This window comes from Pyrgilauda ruficollis, unplaced genomic scaffold (genome assembly GCF_017590135.1).
Source record: "Pyrgilauda ruficollis isolate IOZ18807 unplaced genomic scaffold, ASM1759013v1 scaffold127, whole genome shotgun sequence".
NCBI classification, from domain to species: Eukaryota; Metazoa; Chordata; class Aves; order Passeriformes; family Passeridae; genus Pyrgilauda; species Pyrgilauda ruficollis.
In genome coordinates, this window is record NW_024511099.1 from 872,967 (window position 1) to 890,471 (window position 17,505).

The 17,505-nt window shown below is 56.8% G+C and overlaps 2 protein-coding genes across 3 annotated transcripts; one reads left to right on the forward strand and one right to left on the reverse strand.

Moving 5' to 3' along the window:
• The first annotated feature begins 1,246 nt into the window (after window positions 1-1,246).
• Window positions 1,247-11,765, forward strand: TBC1D20 (TBC1 domain family member 20). The gene is made up of 10 exons (XM_041458294.1): window positions 1,247-1,575; window positions 1,675-1,687; window positions 1,894-1,921; window positions 3,496-3,681; window positions 4,805-4,888; window positions 6,345-6,531; window positions 7,319-7,420; window positions 8,321-8,462; window positions 9,125-9,312; window positions 9,446-11,765. The coding sequence occupies exons 1-10, from the start codon at window positions 1,247-1,249 to the stop codon at window positions 9,717-9,719; spliced, it is 1,533 nt and encodes a 510-aa protein (XP_041314228.1). The 3' UTR covers window positions 9,720-11,765.
• Window positions 11,766-13,274: 1,509 nt separating this feature from the next.
• Window positions 13,275-17,463, reverse strand: SOX12 (SRY-box transcription factor 12). 2 transcript variants are annotated; one of them, XM_041458259.1, is made up of 3 exons: window positions 16,501-17,463; window positions 16,396-16,402; window positions 13,275-16,287 (listed from the first exon to the last, which is right to left on the reverse strand). In XM_041458259.1, exon 1 carries the CDS (start codon window positions 17,414-17,416, stop codon window positions 16,517-16,519), a length of 900 nt encoding a protein of 299 aa, XP_041314193.1. In that variant the 5' UTR covers window positions 17,417-17,463; the 3' UTR covers window positions 13,275-16,287; window positions 16,396-16,402; window positions 16,501-16,516. The 2 variants fall into 2 exon arrangements, with proteins under 2 accessions (XP_041314193.1, XP_041314192.1); XM_041458258.1 differs by having other exon boundaries at window positions 13,275-16,402.
• Window positions 17,464-17,505: the final 42 nt, after the last annotated feature.

Below are 17,505 nucleotides of genomic sequence, written 5' to 3' on the forward strand. Positions count from 1 at the left end.
TCGAGGTTAGATTTAAGTTCCCTGTGTAGAGGCCTCCCTGGGGTGGTCATACACTGACACAGGAGTGGTGACAGCCACATGTGCCCTGGGCAGGCCATGTCCCTGTCACACCCATGGGGAGCAGTGCAGAGAAGCCTTACACAGATGTCACTAAGCCAAAGTTATCTCGTGGGAGAAGGATCTTTTGCCATAACAAAAAAACCCTCCTGTCTCAGCCATGATGGTGGGGAATTGAGATGATGAACCAATTATTAGTTGTTTGCCTGTTGCAACTCACTGGATTTCTGTGACTTGTTCTCAGTCACCTAATGCTAGGCTGGCTCAGCTGGTGTGGCTGCAGGCACAATGGCACCTGTCCCTTTCAGTGACCTCTCATCCCAGAGCCATTGCAGCAGTTGTTCCCGTGGACACTGAGTGATCTTCGCGTTCCTCAGTGGGTGCTGACGCCTTGGCCTGCAGCTCCTGCTTGTCCCAGGCACCCATCCCTCCTCTGCTCTTTGGAGAGGATGGACATGTGCTTCCACGTTGCTTAGTTAATTTTAGGATGGGGCATGTGGGCTGGATTAAACTGATTTGTGGGACATGGAACACTGCCCTTTTCTGTGAGGATTGCCGGCAGGGAGATGAGGTTTTTCACATACACCAGGATAGCTTTCTCCTCCATGCCTTCATCCAGTGGAAATCCATTGTACTTAATCTTTTATATCCTAAAGTGATGTGAAAGTTGGACTGTGTTGACTGTTACCTCAATGTGCTGTACCGTAAAAGCACCCAGTATGACAAAATACAGCTTGTTTGCACTGGTTCTGAGCTATGCAGGACATTTTACCCAGTTCTTTCGTTATTCCAAGCGAGGGAGGTTTGCAAAAGGATATAAGAATGGAAGAGGAAACTGGGAGTGGTGGATGGCCGCAGTGCCTGTCAGCCCTTGCACAAGGACGCACGGACCCCTGTGCACGGAAGGGGCTTTGGAGCCCTCACAGCAGTGCCGGGCTCCTGTTCTCCCTCCCGCTGCCGTGTCTGCCAGCGCTGACGGGGACTTCGGAGGGTTTACGGGGTTTTTTTGCATGGCGGCAGCAGCCCCTGCATGCAGCACCGTTGCGGGTGTGTTACCGGCCCCGGCAGCGCTGGGATTGCCCTGTCCGGCGGTCACCGGGGAGGGTTCGGGTTTGGTTTTTGTTGGTTTTAAACAGCCCCTGTCGCGCGTTCCGGGAGGTACGTCCAGGCCGCGCGCCCCCGTCCGCGCATGCGCGGCTGCCTCAGCCCGTGCGACCCGCCTAGGGGCGCCGCGCCTGCGCACTGCGGCGCCGTGACGTCCCGCCCGCGCGCCGGCGGGCGGGGGGCGGGGGGAGCGGGCGGGGGCGGGACGGGACCGGACGGCGCGGGGAGCGCAGAGCCCGCCGCCCCGACGGGAGCGGGCGGGGGAGCCGGGGGTCCCGGGGGTCCCGGCACCGAGCGAAGGGTCCGGCCCACCCTGCGGCTGTGCGGCCGCGGCTCGATTGATGCCCGAGGGCGGTCCCCGGCACTGACCGAGGGCTTTGCGGCAGCGCCGGGCCGGCCAGACCTGGCGAGGCCGTGAGTCGGTGCCCGGTGCCTGCAGCGGTGCAGAACCACCGACGGACTCATCTGGGTTTTAGACCGCCCTCACCTTGCGTTTGTGTCTCTTCTTCCTAGGGTGAACCTGCGAGTTAATGTCTTGTGGTTGTAGCATTAAACATTGTTTGCAGTGCACTGGTTTTGGTAATACTCGCAGCTATTGTCCCCTGTGTGTTTGAAAAGTGTAAATATTGCGGTCTTTATTAGTAAGTTTGAGAGGAGGAGCCCGCAAGATGTGCTTCTTCCTTCCCACTACTCCTTAAGTTCTTTGTGTGTGAACAGTTCTTTCTCCCTTAGGCTTTGTCTCCTCCTTCCCGAGGCATCGGTATGTGACAGCCCAGTGTGTGCGTGTGGCAGGGATCAGGAGCAGCTGGGGGTAGGGAACTGGCTGGGAATAGGGAACCGGCTGAGCAGAGCTGGCTTCTGTTGTGCAAATAACTCTGCTTGCACAAGGGGCCGGAAAGGAAATAAAAGAAACTGTAGTCACTGTGTGAGCCATAGGAGATTTAATGTTCCCAGGATCTTGGAATTCGGAGGAGTTGGAGCTCTGTCGTAGGCTGTTACAGCTTGTTTTGATCCAAGAAGTGTTTTAAAAGGGTTTTTGAGAAGAAACAGCATCCACTGCTCGACCTACTTAGCATCCGTGTGTGTGAACAGCCTGCCGACCTGCTGGTTCCCTTCAGAGCTCGCTGAGAGCTGCACTTCCAGCCAGGAGCTGGCAGGAACAGGGCCGGGCAGTGGCTGAGGAGCCACGTGTGCAGAGGAACGAGCTCCCCTATCTCTGCCGGGAGGGCGCGGCCTTGGGAAACAGCTGTTTCTCCATCGAAATCCTTTTAATTCCTCCCGCCCCAAATCTTATTTGGACACGTCCCTTATAGAGCGAATCCTGTTCGGATCCCAAGAGTTGTTGCATCTATGGGAAAAGCCTTTAGGGAAAGGCAGAGTTTGTGGCCTCATCCTGCACTCCAGTCCCACAGCTGCTCAGCAAAGCCTCCTTACTGGGAACTCCTCCAGTGTGGGATATCGAGTGGCTCTCGGCTGCTTCTTTCTTTCCTCACATGAGGCAGCGGTGACAAATTCCACCATGTGGTGTGAAGTAATGTCCCTTCTCCGCTCCCTGGGAAGCACTCTGGTGTCCTGTAAGTGTGTCTAACCCGAGCACTGTGTGCTTTGTGTGTTGCCCCTTCCCTCCCTGCCCCGAGTTCCTGTGCTCCTCAAAACAGTGGGAATTATTTCCTACTGGCTGAGCTGTGTGTGTACTGATGGCTGGCAGGTTTGTGTTTGTTGTAGGACAAGTCTATGTGCTTACGATTCTTTAACTCTGGTATAATTATGTCCTTTCTTATGTCTGTTGCTGTCAGTGGAAATACTCAGGCTTCTTCCTAGGACGGCTGCACCTGGGAGTCGGTAGGAACACAGTTTTGGGAACACTTTCCATACCTTTTTTTGAACACTTTCCTAAGTCCTGGTCTTAGGAAGCGCTTGACATCTGAGCTGGTAGTTGCATCAGAGAGCAAAGAGTTTCAGGATGGCTTTGCAGGGCTGTCTTGATCCTGTATGGAGCCGTGAGCCGTTGGGAAGGACAGGAGCCAATTGCTCTGTCTGGGCACTGGTGGTGGCTCCGGTGTCAGGAGGAGCAGCATTTGCCCCCCACAGTGGGACCCCCAGGATAGGGAAGTAGTGAGAGTTCCCTTTGAGGTGCCCCCCAATGCTGAGCCTGCAGAAATGGGGACACTCAGCTGGAGGGGTCCCCACCAGAGTCATCCCTGTCCTGACAGTGTGGTGACTGTCCTGTGTCATCTCCCTTGTGTGTGTGTGACATCACTGTGAATGGCTATTGCTAGCCCCCACTGTGTGCTGTCACTGCCTGTCAGCTCATGTCTCTGTGACCTTTTGCAGACTTTGATGTTAAGAAGAAAAGAAAAGTGGCAGAGATTTACCGGGCTCTGAACAGTGACCCCATCGACGTGGCGGCGCTGAGGCGGATGGCGATCAGCAAGGGCGGGCTGCTCACGGACGAGATCCGGTGCAAAGTGTGGCCAAAGCTGCTCAGTGTTAACACAGACGACCTGCCCCCTCTTCCAGGTATGCGACAGCCTGGACTCAGCTGCTTGGGAGGAACGGCTCCGTGAACTTTGCCCCTAGAGGAGGGACGTGCTTTCTGACCTGCCTTTTCCCTGTGTGTGTTGTATTTCCCACTAAGCTCATGTACAAAGGGGATTCACTACAGCACCAATACTGTGTTGTATGTAAACAATACATGACCTCTAAAAACAACATTTGTTGTTTTCTTTAGTGATAGTCATGGAATCAGTTCATTGTTGATGCAGTCAGCATGGCCCTGAGCATTAGCTGACATATGTAAGTTCACCTGCAGTAGAAAGAATCAGACTTGATTTGTTTTGCTCCCATGAAGAGGTGGCTGTGCTGAGCCCTGGTGTGGCCAAAATTCTCCCGATGTGTCTCTCCCAGGCAGCAGTTTGTTGTGTGAAGCTCACGTGTTTTTTTGGTCAGAACAGGCACAAGGACCACAACCTTCCTGGTGAAGTACCCATATGTTTTTTAAACCTTAGCAATGCAGGAGCTCTAGGTCCTGTAGCTTTAGAGTCCCCCCCAGACAGATTTTGTTGTTGTTCCTGATTCTGTGAAGGTTTGGAAATGTGCATCCCCCCACCTCAGTCCAGAGCCAGGTGGCATTAGGGTGATGTGAGGTGACCAGAGCTGCTGGAAGACAAGGTTTAACTTTACATGATCACATAGAAGGCATTTGCTGGCTCACTGAACTTTTCTGTTTCTTTAGCTGTCTTAGCTAACCCTGGGTGAGATTTTGCTCTGAATTGTTTCTATTTTATAAATTATTCTTTATGGTCTCCACAGCACTCCTCCAGTGCTGCTGCTGAGTACACTTTGAATTGCACAGCAAAACTGTGTAGCAGAGATGTTTCTAGGAGTGCTGCTGTCAGTTTAAGCATTTTAACATGTGTTGTCTAAAGAAATAATTGTCTCATTTGCTGTTAGTGTCAGAATGTGTGGCAGTGAAAGTGCAGGGACAGGACTGAGGTGGGACATGAAAAAGGGGATACACAGTGGAGTAGGGGATGTGTGCAGCTTCATGTCCACATTCAGCAGGGATCTTCCCAGCTCCCTCACCTTACTGTCTTCCCACCACTGCAGTGCTTCATGTTAATCCTGTTCCTCTTTTTCTCAGCAAGGAAGGAGCTGCGAGAGGACAATAAGGATTACCAGCAAGTGTTACTGGATGTGCGGCGATCCCTGCGCCGCTTCCCACCAGGTGAGGGGGGTTCTGCTCTTCCCACTCTGTAGGGACAAGAGCAATGCCATGGGGCTCCTCCTGGCTCACACCTCCCTGGGAGGCTGCAGAAGGTGGCATTCCATTATTACTCTAAGGGCCTGACTTCTAGAAAACTTTTTCTGTGTGAGCTCCCAGCAGCTGCTTCTTGCAGTGAAGCCCTTCTGCAGCCATCAGTTTCCTCCAGCTGTCTCTGCACAGATGGTTTTTGAGGTGGCTTTTCCAACATTCCACTTCCCCTGCCCCACTGCACCCCTCTGCCAGGAGGCTGCTACTGGCAGACAGTTGCAGCAGAGAGAGGACGGATCCTGCATGGATCTTGTGCACCATGACCTGTTGAGATTAGGACAGATGGAAAGCTTGAGAAACATGCCATTTGCTTCAGTTTATTTTAGTCCATGGTCTAGCTCAGGGGCAGGGAAGGCGGATTTGTCTGTGCTTAGAGCAACCCACAACCCCTGGTATAAAACAGTTTCAAAATCAGGTTCTTGCACCAAATTTAACAGAACTTAAAGCATTTAGAAGCAAAATGGTTTTGCAGTTGTTTAGTTCTGATGGGAGGCTGGTGCCTTGTGTTATTTATAAAATGCTAAATCCAGCAGCTCTCTGTGCAGAGCAGTCGTTATTTCTGGGCAGAATCTGCCTCCCCCTTCTGCCACTTTTATTTTGTATAAACACTTGATTCACTCTGATTCTTGCAGGCATGGATGCTGTGTGCAGGCCTGATTCCTGGAGGCTCTGCTCCTACGGATCTTTTTGCCCTTGAATGGCAGCCTCCTGCCTATTTTTAGCCGCATTAGTGAAGCAGAGGAAAAGGAGAACTTTGTCATTGCGGGATCTCCACTGGGACTCTCTGCTTGGCCTTTGGGTGTTTTATCTGTTGACAAGGGCTGCCAGAAACTGGCTGCAGCTGTGCAAGGCAGGAACAATGTTTTTCCTGTGACATCCTGTCCCTAAACACATGTTGTTAGCAGGGGACTGATAGAAAGTTGTGCTGGTGGAGGCCTTGCAGTTTGATGCAGTTGGCATAGTTTCTGTGAAAATGGGTCCTGTTGATTTTTTTTCTAGAACTCCTGGGAAATTAAAAATTACTAAAACATCCTCCTCTGTGCTGGATGTGTAGAACAATTCTCTCTTCACAGCAGCACTGTGCAAACATCTATAAACCCTGCTCCCGTCCTCCACAGCAGCTTCCTTGCAGATAAGGGTTCTGCAGATCTAAAGATTAAACCTCTCAGCAACTGTCCAGATTCCCCTGCAGAGTTTTGGTAGACAGCATTAGGGCTTTAGATAGTTTTTTCTGCCAGTTTTACCACCCTCCCCTTGTGCACCACATCCCTTGGGATCAGGCAGGTTCATAAATGCACAGGTGCTCTCCTTGCTCCCACAGCAGACACTGGTAGGTGACACAGCTGTGCCACCTCTCTTGTTCCCACAGATATGCCAGATGACCAGAGGGAAGGATTGCAGGAGGAGCTCATCGATATCATCCTCCACGTCCTCAAGCGCAACCCCCAGCTGCACTACTACCAGGGATACCATGACATCGTGGTCACCTTCCTCCTGGTGGTGGGGGACAGGCTGGCCACAGCTCTGGTGGAGAAGCTCTCAACACATCATCTCAGGTACTCAGTGGGAAGAGAGGAGCCAACTGCATGTCCTCAGGCTGTGGGGACGCCTGTGCAGGTAGAGCTGGCCTGGAAGGGGAGCTGGGAAGGCAGAGCCTTGGGTTAAAGCAGCTGCCTGTCATGCCTGTACCCAGAGGGTAATTGAGAGCAGCCTGACCACACAACAGCAGGTGGCTTTGCAGGGAGCTGTGCCTTGGGGAAAGGATAATTGAAGGCTGTCAGTTAATTTGTAGCATCTCTTGGAGTTGGAAAAGCCAACACACATGCCTTATCCATGGTTGTGTGGCTGTCAGGGCCTCTCCACATCCTGGAGGCTGGCTCAGCTCCTGCCTCCCACTTGTCCTTGCATAGCCCTGGGCAGCATGGTCTGTACTACCAGTGTCCTGTACCCCACATGAAGAGTCTTTCCTGTTTGTGCACTGAAATAAGAGCAAGCTTCCAGCTGGAGAGTGTGGTTTGGAGGGATTATCTCTCCTCTCCCAGGCAGGAGTCAGATTTTGGGTACTGGAAAGGCTTTACAGTTCTTGTGTGCACTGCATCAAAATAAGAAGTGTCAGCTGACAGCAGCATGATGGTCTGGGCTTGGGTTCTGTGTGCAGGTCAGCCCTGTGTGTCCCAGACAAGCAGGAAGGAGGCTGCTCCAAAGAGACAGAATTCCTTGGGGTTGGGGGCCACCCTGCCAGCAAGGCTGTTTATTGCATGTGCTTCACCCTCTGCTGCCTCCCTAGAGGGAGAGCTTGCTGACGTTGTTGCTTGACAAAGCTTCTTTTAAATCTTTCCTCAGGGATTTTATGGACCAAACGATGGATAATACCAAGCACATTTTAAATTACCTGATGCCCATCATAGACCAGGTGAACCCTGAGGTGCATGACTTCCTGCAGAGGTATGCAAATGTTCCCTTAGGGCCTCCTGGCTCTCCCCTGCCTGTCTCAAGTTACTGTTCACAGGGCCATTTTCACCCACACATCCTCAGCACCACAGTGGCTTCCTCAGGGACTCAACAGCTGTCCCACAGCTGATGGTGACACCCCAAAGGCATGTGGCACTCATTTTATGAGCAGGCTCAAACCTGGGATGCCTGTCTGGAGAGGTTTTACATGGTGCCATCTTCAGCCCATTTGTCTGCACTCTGTATTGGTGGGCTGGGGATTTGGGGACAGTGTTGTACAAATGCTACAACTGCTTCATGTGACCACTTGTGTGGCTGGTGGGACCTTGCTGTAGTTTGTTCTTAGTTCTGGGGATAATTACCAGGTTTTGCATTAGGGATACACAGGTATGTCTGGCCAGATCAAATCAGAAGCAGGAAGGTGAATGGGAAGAGTGAGTTCAGAGCCCTTTTTTGGGCAGGTGTGTGGTTTTTTTCACAGCCAGAATGTCTTTGGGTACCAACCCTGATTGCAAACTCCCAGAATTAGTAAGCCCTCAGGGTAGGAAGGAACCCAAACATCAGTCTGTGCTGCAGGACTTCAGTTGCCCTCAGGCCAGCAAGCCAGACAGTGGCATGATACATGACACATTCAGGGTCTCCTGAAAGCAGTGTTTGGCCTCTGCTGTGGCCCCCACTGGATGTGACACAAGTAGTGGCAGCACTTTGCCACAGGGGGTGGCACAGGGGATAAACAATTTTTTCTGCCAGAGGTGCAGTTCCTGCTCTAGTGGGGTTCAGTGCTCCACTGACGGCCAGCTATATTTCCCCAGGCATGGCAGTGCAGCACAGGGCTGGCTTGGGAGCATTTCATCCCTGTTTCCAGGCTGACCTAATGGCTCTTTCTCTGTGTAGTGCAGAGGTGGGAACCATCTTTGCCCTCAGCTGGCTGATCACCTGGTTTGGCCACGTTTTGTCTGACTTCCGGCACGTTGTGCGATTATATGACTTCTTCCTGGCTTGCCACCCGCTGATGCCCATTTATTTTGCAGCTGTGGTAGGTATTGATGGAATGCTCAGGGATTAACTGGGCTGTTCTGAGGTGGTAGGAGTTTGGGGCTGCAGAGGGAGGCTAACAAACCCAGTGCTGGTGCTGTCCTCAGCTGTACCCTGCTCTGCAGATGAGGTCACTGATGTTCTTGGTGATGGTAAAGGGCAGATGGGATGCAGGGGAACTCAGGGCAGCCTGAGAATGTCCAAATGTGCAGGCTTTACCAGTTCACTGCTGTGGAGGCAGCACAACACAGTGTTTTTGTTTCCTCTCATGTGCTGGTCCTCCTTCTGGTTACATACTGGGATGCCTGGCTGGCTGGGGACAGCCCTGCACTGTGCATCCATGCTGCCCATCCTCCTATAGCAGAGGGCAAGTCATGAAGTCAAACCCTGCTGAGTTTCTGCCCCCGTCTCCAACCTGCCAATAGCAGGCTCTGCTCAGCAGACAGACCTGAGTACCCTGAAAGAGGCTTCCCATGGCCTCAGTGTCTCAGAGGGGTTTGGCATTTCTCTTCCCAGTGAATGCTTCACTGCAGAGTGTCCTCTTGAAGAAGGTCTTTCAGCTGGAAGTAAAGTGATTTTTTCTTCTGGCTCTGAAACAAGTGCCAGCATCTGCCAAGGAGTTGTCCCCACTTCCTTGTCTGTCCTCCTCTCACTCCTCTGCAGATCGTGCTGCACCGGGAGCAGGAAGTTCTGGACTGTGAGTGTGACATGGCCTCTGTCCACCACCTCCTATCCCAGATCCCACAAGACCTTCCTTATGAGTCTCTGATCAGCAAAGCCGGCGACCTTTTTGTCCAGTTCCCACCTTCTGAACTCGCCAAGGAGGCAGCTCAGGCAGCTCAGGCGGAACGGTGAGTGCCGGACAGCCCATGTGTTCCCTACATCCCCTTGCCAGGTCTTGCCTCCCTGTGGAGATCTTCCTGACAGGAGGCTGGTCCCAGGGCTGAGCAGGGGACACTCCTTGACCTGTTCCTTCTCTTGCAGAACTGCGGCTTCCACTTTTAAGGACTTTGAGTTGGCATCAGTGCAGCAGAGACCAGACACTGTGTTGAGGCAACGCTTCAGAGAGCGGCTCCGAGGGGAGGAGCGGCTCCGAGGGGAGGAGCGGACAAAATCCATCTTGACAAAGCCCCGGACCAACCGCTTTGTCAAGCTGGCAGTGATGGGGCTGACGGTGGCACTGGGAGCAGCTGCCCTGGCCATGGTGAAGAGCGCGCTGGAGTGGGCACCCAAGTTCCAGCTGCAGATTTTCCCCTGAAGCCGGAGGAAGGGTCTTTGCTGTCACATCCCCAGCAGGAAAGGCTGATGTGTGATGAAGGACATGTCCAGAAACGACCTGTCTGGAGACTATTTATTATTCTTACTGCGTCCAGTAACACTTTTGGCCTTTGTGACAGAGACTGAGGGAACCAGCCCAGCAGGACGGTTCCCCACACCATGCTCACCTTGTTTCCCTCTCCCTGTGCCAGGGTGAGCAGACAGGCACTCCTGCTGTCTCCTGAGAAACCAGAGGTATGGACAAATTTGGCTGGTCAGGCTGTGCTCAGGTGACTGTACAGAGGGAGAGCTGTGTGTGGGCTGTGCCCAAATGATCCTGTGCTCTCCACTGGGGAAAACTAGTGGGAGTGAGAGCAAATCTTCGCCTGGAGGAGGGTGTCCAACAGGGTTTGTTCTGGGTGCTTGTGTGTGTGAGGGGGAAGGGCGTTGCACTTCTGAGGAACAGGGCAACCCTTTGGCTCTTCATTGCTCCAGTGTGCCCCACAATCTGCCTTCAGCTTTGCCAGTGCTCCAGCTCTTCCCTGTCCTGTGGACACCCTGTGAGCAGAGCCAAACCTTTCCCATACCCTGGCCAGCACAATGCTGTGAGCTTCTCTTCAGTGTGTAACACTCCCTGGCTCTTTTTGCTTCCACATCTTTGCAGCCTGATCTGTTTGTGGGGGCCAGGAGCAGACCTTAGCTCCCCTCAGCTCTCAGGCACTGCCACTGCTGCGCTGGCAGTACTGTGACCATATCTGGGGTCAGTGAGGTGAGCACGAGTGCAGTCACCCTGCTGAGGGTGTGTATTGTCATGTGCCAGGTTATGCTGCCACAAGTCTTAGTGGCACTGTAAACACCCATTGCAGACTTCTTTAATAGCTCTGGAAGTGGACCTTAACATGCCCACATGGAGAAAGGCTTTTTCCACCTTGTGAAACATTTTGCACAGGATAGAAGTTGTTGCACTAGGAAATGTGACAAAAACCTCCCCCACAGGCTGATCAGGCTTCAGCATCACCTCTGGAAATACCACAAGGGGTTTCCCAGAAAGGCCACCCTGACCCCTGCATAGCTCCCATTTCCCCATCAGTTCCATTGGCAGTCCCAGCGCTCCCTGCCCTCCAAGCTAAGCAGCAAATCCTTCTAGACAACTCAGTGTCCCACTGAGACAGAGCCAATAGACACTCTATGCCTCTACCTCTCCCCCAAGCTGCTAAATCTCCTTCAAGTGTCCTTACCTGTCCCTCACAGCTCCCTCCCTCTGCCCCATCATTGCTCTGTTGTGCCCAAAGCCATCTGTGCCATGCCCAGGGGCTGCACACCTGAAAAGGAGGTGTTGGTTGAAGGGATTTTGGGATAGAGAAGAAAACTCATGCCCTGGAGAGCTCAGCACCCCCAACTCCCACCCTTCTTGGTCCATAACTGCCCTGGGTGTGTTCTGGTTTGCCCCATGGGCCCTTGCTCATGGAAGGGATGTGCCTTTCTGGCCAGAGGGCAGGTGGGCAGTTTTCATTCCTGACTTGTGTTCCCATGAAACTCTAAGCAGAGCCTCTGTAGGTGAAATGTGGAGTGAGTGAAACTGCCCTTGTCCAGGCAGGCAGCAAGACCTGTTCCCTCCTCTCCTCAGTGGTGCCAGTGGCCTTGGAGAGATCTGGGGCTGCTCAGGGGGCTCCTCCCAGTGTGGCTGAAGGCAGAGCCCATTCCTGGCCCCTTGGCACCCCCAGAGCAGGACTGGAGGCTGGGTCACTTGGCACTTTAGAAAACACTGGAGAGTGTGGTGACCTGGGAGTGCTGCTGGAGGGCCCAGGACTGCTCTGTACATTACGCTGAAGGAGGGGATGGCTGGAGCCCCCCAGGAGGAGCCCCTGCAGCCCCTCCATTCCCTGGCCATGATGCACTTTAGTTCTTGTGTTGTCCCCAGTGGGGGGAGAAGGGCCTGGGAGGAGTCCAGGGTGCTTCAGTTACTCTGTACAAAGACTTATACACCCCCTGTAAATGCAGATTTCTACACGCCCTAAAACTGTAAAATAAACAGTTACTAAACACACTTCCTGCCCTCCACAGACCAGGGCTGCCAGATCTGCTCTTGTGGCACCCTGGGGCCCAGAACTGGCACCTTCCCTGCGGTGGCCAGGCCAGCTCAGTGTGGCCTCACACCCAGCAGCCCCGTGGGAAGAGGAGCAGGAGCAGAGCCAAAGGGTGTGTGCGTGCCCCGGTCACTGTTCTCCATCCATCTGCCTCCCTCTGGGCCAACGCCAGGCCTTGTGTGTGCTGCTGGCTCTCTGGGGTGTCCCCCCCATCAGCAGCGTGGGGCTGGAAATAGCCTGACCTGCCCGCCTGCCCTGTACCCCAGGCCGGGTGCCCGGCTGCAGGAGGATATCCCGGGCACAATGCCCAATCCCAGGGCACGCTCCGCTGAGCTGGGGTGATGCAGCCGCCTTGGCCAGGCTGGAAGCAGTTTTGTCTGGATGGCTCAAGGCTGGCAACCCTCTTGGCTATTTTTAATTGCCTGTGGCTTCTCCAGGAGCCATTTTCTAAACCGTGCTTGAATCCCTTTGAGAGGAGCACCCTTTGAGCAGCAGCGGGGAAGGAGGAGTGGTGGCAGGAGGTATGTGACATCTTCAGGGTAGCCAAGAGGCCACTGCTGCATGTGACTCAACCAGGCCAGTGGCAGCGTGTGCATGTGCCTGTGTGGGCCATGTTGGACAGTAGACAAGAGCCCCGTGTGGCCCTGACCTTACCAAAGTGATGGGGGCAGTGGTGATGGCCAGTGAGCTCTGACTGTGGCTGCCCCATGGTCCCCCCTGCTCCCAGCAGTGCCCCTGCACAGAGACAATCCCATTGCCGGGGGCTGCAGTGACACCACACTGGAACATTGCTGCCCCTGTGGTACCGCCCAGGCCGCGGGCGGTGCTGGGGGCTGTCCCGGGGGTGCAGCCTGCAGACTTGGGGAGGTCACCGTGGCACGGGCAACCCCTGCACTTCTCCCTCCCTCGGGGACAGCCCGGTCCCCAGCAGCGCCAGGGCAGCAGGAGGGGCTGGCAGTACCCGGGGATGCTCTGGGCTCCTCTTGTTGCCGTGGCAACAGCTGCGGTGAGACTGGGGGCGGGGGTCTGGGTGTGATGCAAGTGGCGCGTGACCCCGTGGCCCCCCCCGTGGGTCTGGATTAGCAGCCCCGGTTCCCTCCCTCTCCACTTCCCTCCCCGATTACCCTCGGTCCCCTCCCCCGGCTGAACGGAGTCGGGGGCGGCGCCGGGATTGCCCACACACACACGGGTGGGGCGAGGGGCTGCATGCGTGCTGCACATACGTGCACACACATGCACATGCTCACACTGCTCCCGGGGACGCCCAGCCCACACTGACTGATGAGGGTGAACCTCCCCGCTGCAGGAGAGCCCATAGGAACCAGGGCTCAGGGTGGGAACTGATACACCTGGGAGCCGGATGCTGGCCATTGGGAATCCCTCATCTCCCTGGAGACCTCACATAGCCCTGGGTACCCCAAATTCCCCTGGGAGGAGTGAGGCAGCACAGAAGGAGCCAGAGCCATGCGGAGCAGACCAACACACTTTATTCCATAATCACAACAGTCAGGATCATTGTTAGCCGAGGTTCTGCAGAGCAAGGGCCAGCCATGTCACAACCCCAAGACAGACCCAGACGGGGTCGTCACTGCCCCTCGGCTAAAATCCTGTTTCTCCAAGATAACAGACACAGGGACCCTTCACTAACACAACACTACAAAGGTGACCCCGAGCGCTGGCGCCCATCCGCAGGCTGCGTCGGGGCCCCGCCAGCTCCGGGGACCCCCGGCCCACTCGGCCACCGCCAGGGCAGCTGCTTCCTGAGAGAGGTTTGGTTTATTTTTATTATTTATTATTACTATTATTATTATTCGCTTTGTCTGGAGTGATGACGGGATGTCGCACGCGCACGCACACACGCTCGCACACGCATGCCAGCCAGCACCGGGCAGCGGGGGCGCAGCGGGAGGGGGCCGCACGCTGGGGGGGTCTCTAAGCACTACAACCACACAGCACAGAAAATCCACCACTGTCCACGACGGTTCTCCCTGACAAACACACCCGGCGAGACTCGAGGAGGGGGACAGGGGTGAGGACGGGGACAAAGCGGATGATGTTGTGCTTGCGGCCAGGGCAGGAGACCCCGGCACTGGCTCCGGTTCTGGCACTGACCCAGAACCTGCTCCTGAGGAAATATTTCGCCTGACAGTCTGTGGAGGGATCACCCTGGCTCAAGGGTGATGCACAGCATGTAAGGGACCACTGGGACCCGTGTTCCCCCTAGGAACGGAAGCTGAGCCCTGAGCTGCAGGGTCAGCAAAGCACACGTGAGATGCGAGACCCTCAGTGTGGCCTCAGGCCTTGCTGGTACCTGGGGGCTTTGGCTTCCCCATGGACAGGGATGGAGGGCAGGTGACTGTCAGCCTCAGCGCCCTCCCTGAGAAGCCCTGGCCACAGCATGGGGTGGCTGTGCACCCCAAGAAGGCACCGAGGTGCTGGGTGAGATCCGTGTGTGTTAGAGAGCTCTGGGGCCGCCGGACCCCACGGGAACCCCGAACCCGGCTCACACATGGGAGACGGCTTCAGATGCTCCTGGAGCGGGGCTGCCCAGGGGGTGGGAAGGCAAAGTCCCCCGAGGCGGCGGTGAGGCGGGAGCAGGCTGCCAGAATCACGGCCGGCCCGGCGCTTATTTGGCTTTTCCACCTTTGGGGGCGGGACTGGATCCGGTGGGGGACGGCCGGGGAGGGAGGGGACGCAGAGAAGAGGACGCGCTCTATCCAGGGAACACGTGTCTGATGCGTGATGCCCGCCTGGCTCCGCAGGCTGGCACCCGCACGGGGGTACCGAAACACCGTGGCTAATGCCAACACACACGCACAGCTACCGCTACACACCGACACATCTACACTGCTGATGGTTGACCATCGCGGGGGGCCTCGAGGGGTCCCCAGGGACTGGGCTGGGGGACATCAAGCATCCCTGCAAAGTGCCCAGGGACACGCCTCTCCCTGCGCTGCAGTGCCTTTCCCCACGGCTGAGCCAGGGCCACCAGCAGCTCCAGCAGCAGGGCCAGGCACCTACTCCGAGGCACCCTCAGGGGATGGCAGGACATGGGAGGGGGGATGTCCTTCCCCTGGTCACGGCTCAGTCCAGCCTGACAGCAAGGGGCAGGCACGGGGCAGCCTGTGACTGGGGGGACCGGCAGCCCCAAAACAGGGAGGCAGAGCCCCAAGCAGCGGGTGCTCTGCTGCAGCCAGCACCCCCTTGGCAGGGAAGGATCCGAGGGGCCCCCGCAAATCCAGAGGGCCTGGGGAATCGGGGTCATGGGGGACTGCAGGGGCTGCTTCAAGCAGCGGTTGCTGCCGAGCCCAGTAGAGCTCTTGCAGGTGCTGCCAGCCCAAGCCATGACCACTTCCCCGGGGATGTGTGGGGTCCCCACCCAGCACAGCTGTACCAGAGTGCAGCCCCTGCCCCCCCAACCACAGCCTGCGGCAGCTGCCGAGCCAGCACTGCAGCCACGTGCTCCCGGCAGTGGGAGGAGGCGGCTGTCGCAGGAAGGAGCCATTAGGAAAAGCAAAGAAAATCCCAGCTGGAGGAGCCGCTGCAGCAGCATCTTCCCTGCCAGCATGTCCCTGCTCTTGGCGTGGTCGGCAGCGGAGCCCAGCGTGGTGCTGTGTGGAGGAGCCCTGCGCCAGAGCATCACCCACACCACACACACCCACCAGCACTGGCGGCTGCTGCTCTTGGACCAGTTTGGGTGGTTGCTTAAGGCAGATTTCCCGCAGCTGCCCTTCGCTGCCACCCTGCCCTTCCATGCTGCTCCCTGCCATCCCGGCAGCACCACACGCCACGGCTGGGCACAGTGACACCCAGCTCCACCGGCCAAGGTCAGCCAGCCCACAGCAGGTCCCGCACGGGCACAGGCTCCAAGGTTAAAATGAGGGCTGGCTGCTTAGTGAAGGGCTGGTCCCCGTACAATTTTGGGGTGACTCTGGACAGGGGCTCCCTCCGTGGCACAGCTTTCCCTGCACAACTGCCTGGCGAGAGAAACAACACAGCCTCCCGCGCCCACGTGCTCGTCACGTGTGTGCAACTTCACTCTTCCCAAAGCGAGTGGCGGGGAGCACGCGCCACGGGGAAGGAGACACTGCTGTGGGACACTGAACCCCCAAAGCAGGGACCCCTCACAAAACAGGGAGTTGGGAAGGGACAGTTTGGCATGGCTCGGCATCCCTCCCCAAGGGCTGCAAAGAGGAAGAGGAGAGAATTGAAGCCATGCGTTCTATGCAGTCAAAAACCAAACGGAATCAGCCATTCTCCAAGGGATGGGGAAGGTGGGGTGGGCACCGAGAGCTGGGGTGGCGTGGATGCTCCTGCTTCCTGGAGAGCGGGAGGGCACACGGTGCTGGCACAGATGGGAGCGGCCGGGAGCAGCCATGGCTGTCAGCGCCGGGGCCGTGGGGGAAAGCGGCCGGGTGTGACAATGAAAACCCGATGAGATGCATTTCACGGGCAAATAACCGCGGCAGGCGGCCATGCGTCCTGCGGGCACGAGGCGAGAGCCGGACAGACAGACGGATGGAGAATGGGTGTGTGCCGGGGGTGGGGGGAGCAGGGGCTCTGCCTTCCAGCAGCTTCAAGGCAAAATACCTGATTCCTGCATGTAAACAGCTGGTTTCGGTTTGTTTGTTTTTTGTTTCCTGGGTTGTTTTTTGATATGACCTGATTGTGGGTGAAAATAAAAATGAGTGTTACCTGCAGAGCGTGGGACTCAGTAGGTAAAGACCAAGTCTGAGATGCTGGACATGAGCCAGTCCCCTGCTATCATCTCCGTCACCTCGGGCGTGCAATAGTCCGGGAACTCGAAGTGCGAGGAGCCTCCCCGCGGGTAGAGGTCGTGGTCCTTGTCGAAGACGGACCAGTCCAGGGCACCACAGGTGGCACTGGCAGGCGCCCGCCCGGGCATGACCCCCAGCAGCTCCTCCTCCAGCTCTTCGTCAGAGGAGCTGAAGGAAGAGGGAGGGGACCCAGCCGACATGGGAGAGGGGGACCCGCTGTCTGGGGACCTCCCTGGCTCCGGGCAGGGTGTGGTAGGGCTCAGGGGTGCAGGGGGCTCCTGGGGGTTGTGCTCGCCGTCAGGTGCCGGGTGCCAGGCAGCCGTGCCAGGCACCACAGGGCTGTCCTCAGCGGGCACCTCTGGTGCGGGCTCCTGGGGGGTGTCGGGGCCGGTGGGCAGCTTGGCGGGCTGCCTGCGGCTGGCAGAGACACGGCCCAACACGGAGGGCTTGATCTTCACTGGGAGCCGAGGGCGGGCTGCTCCGGTGCCCACCTTGCCCTTTTTCCGAGGCCGGTACTTGTAGTCGGGGTAGTCAGCCATGTGCTTGAGGCGCAGACGCTCGGCCTCCCTGACAAAGGGGATCTTCTCGGAGTCGTGCAGGAGCTGCCAGCGCCGGCCCAGGCGCTTGGAGATCTCGGCGTTGTGCATGTCGGGCCACTGGTCCATGATCTTGCGGCGCTCGTGCTGGGACCACACCATGAAGGCGTTCATGGGCCGCTTGATGTGCCCGCTCGGCGTCTTGCACCAGGCGGGCTCGGTGTCACGGGCGGGCAGCGGGGCGCAGGGCTCCCGCCGAGCCTCCGCGCCCCGGCCCCGCGGGCCGCGCTGCACCATCCCGGAGCCGGGTATCCCGCCGCCGCCTCCGCCTCTTCCTCCTCCCCTCCCGCCGTCGTCTCCCTGCCCGCCGCCGCCTCCCCGCCCGC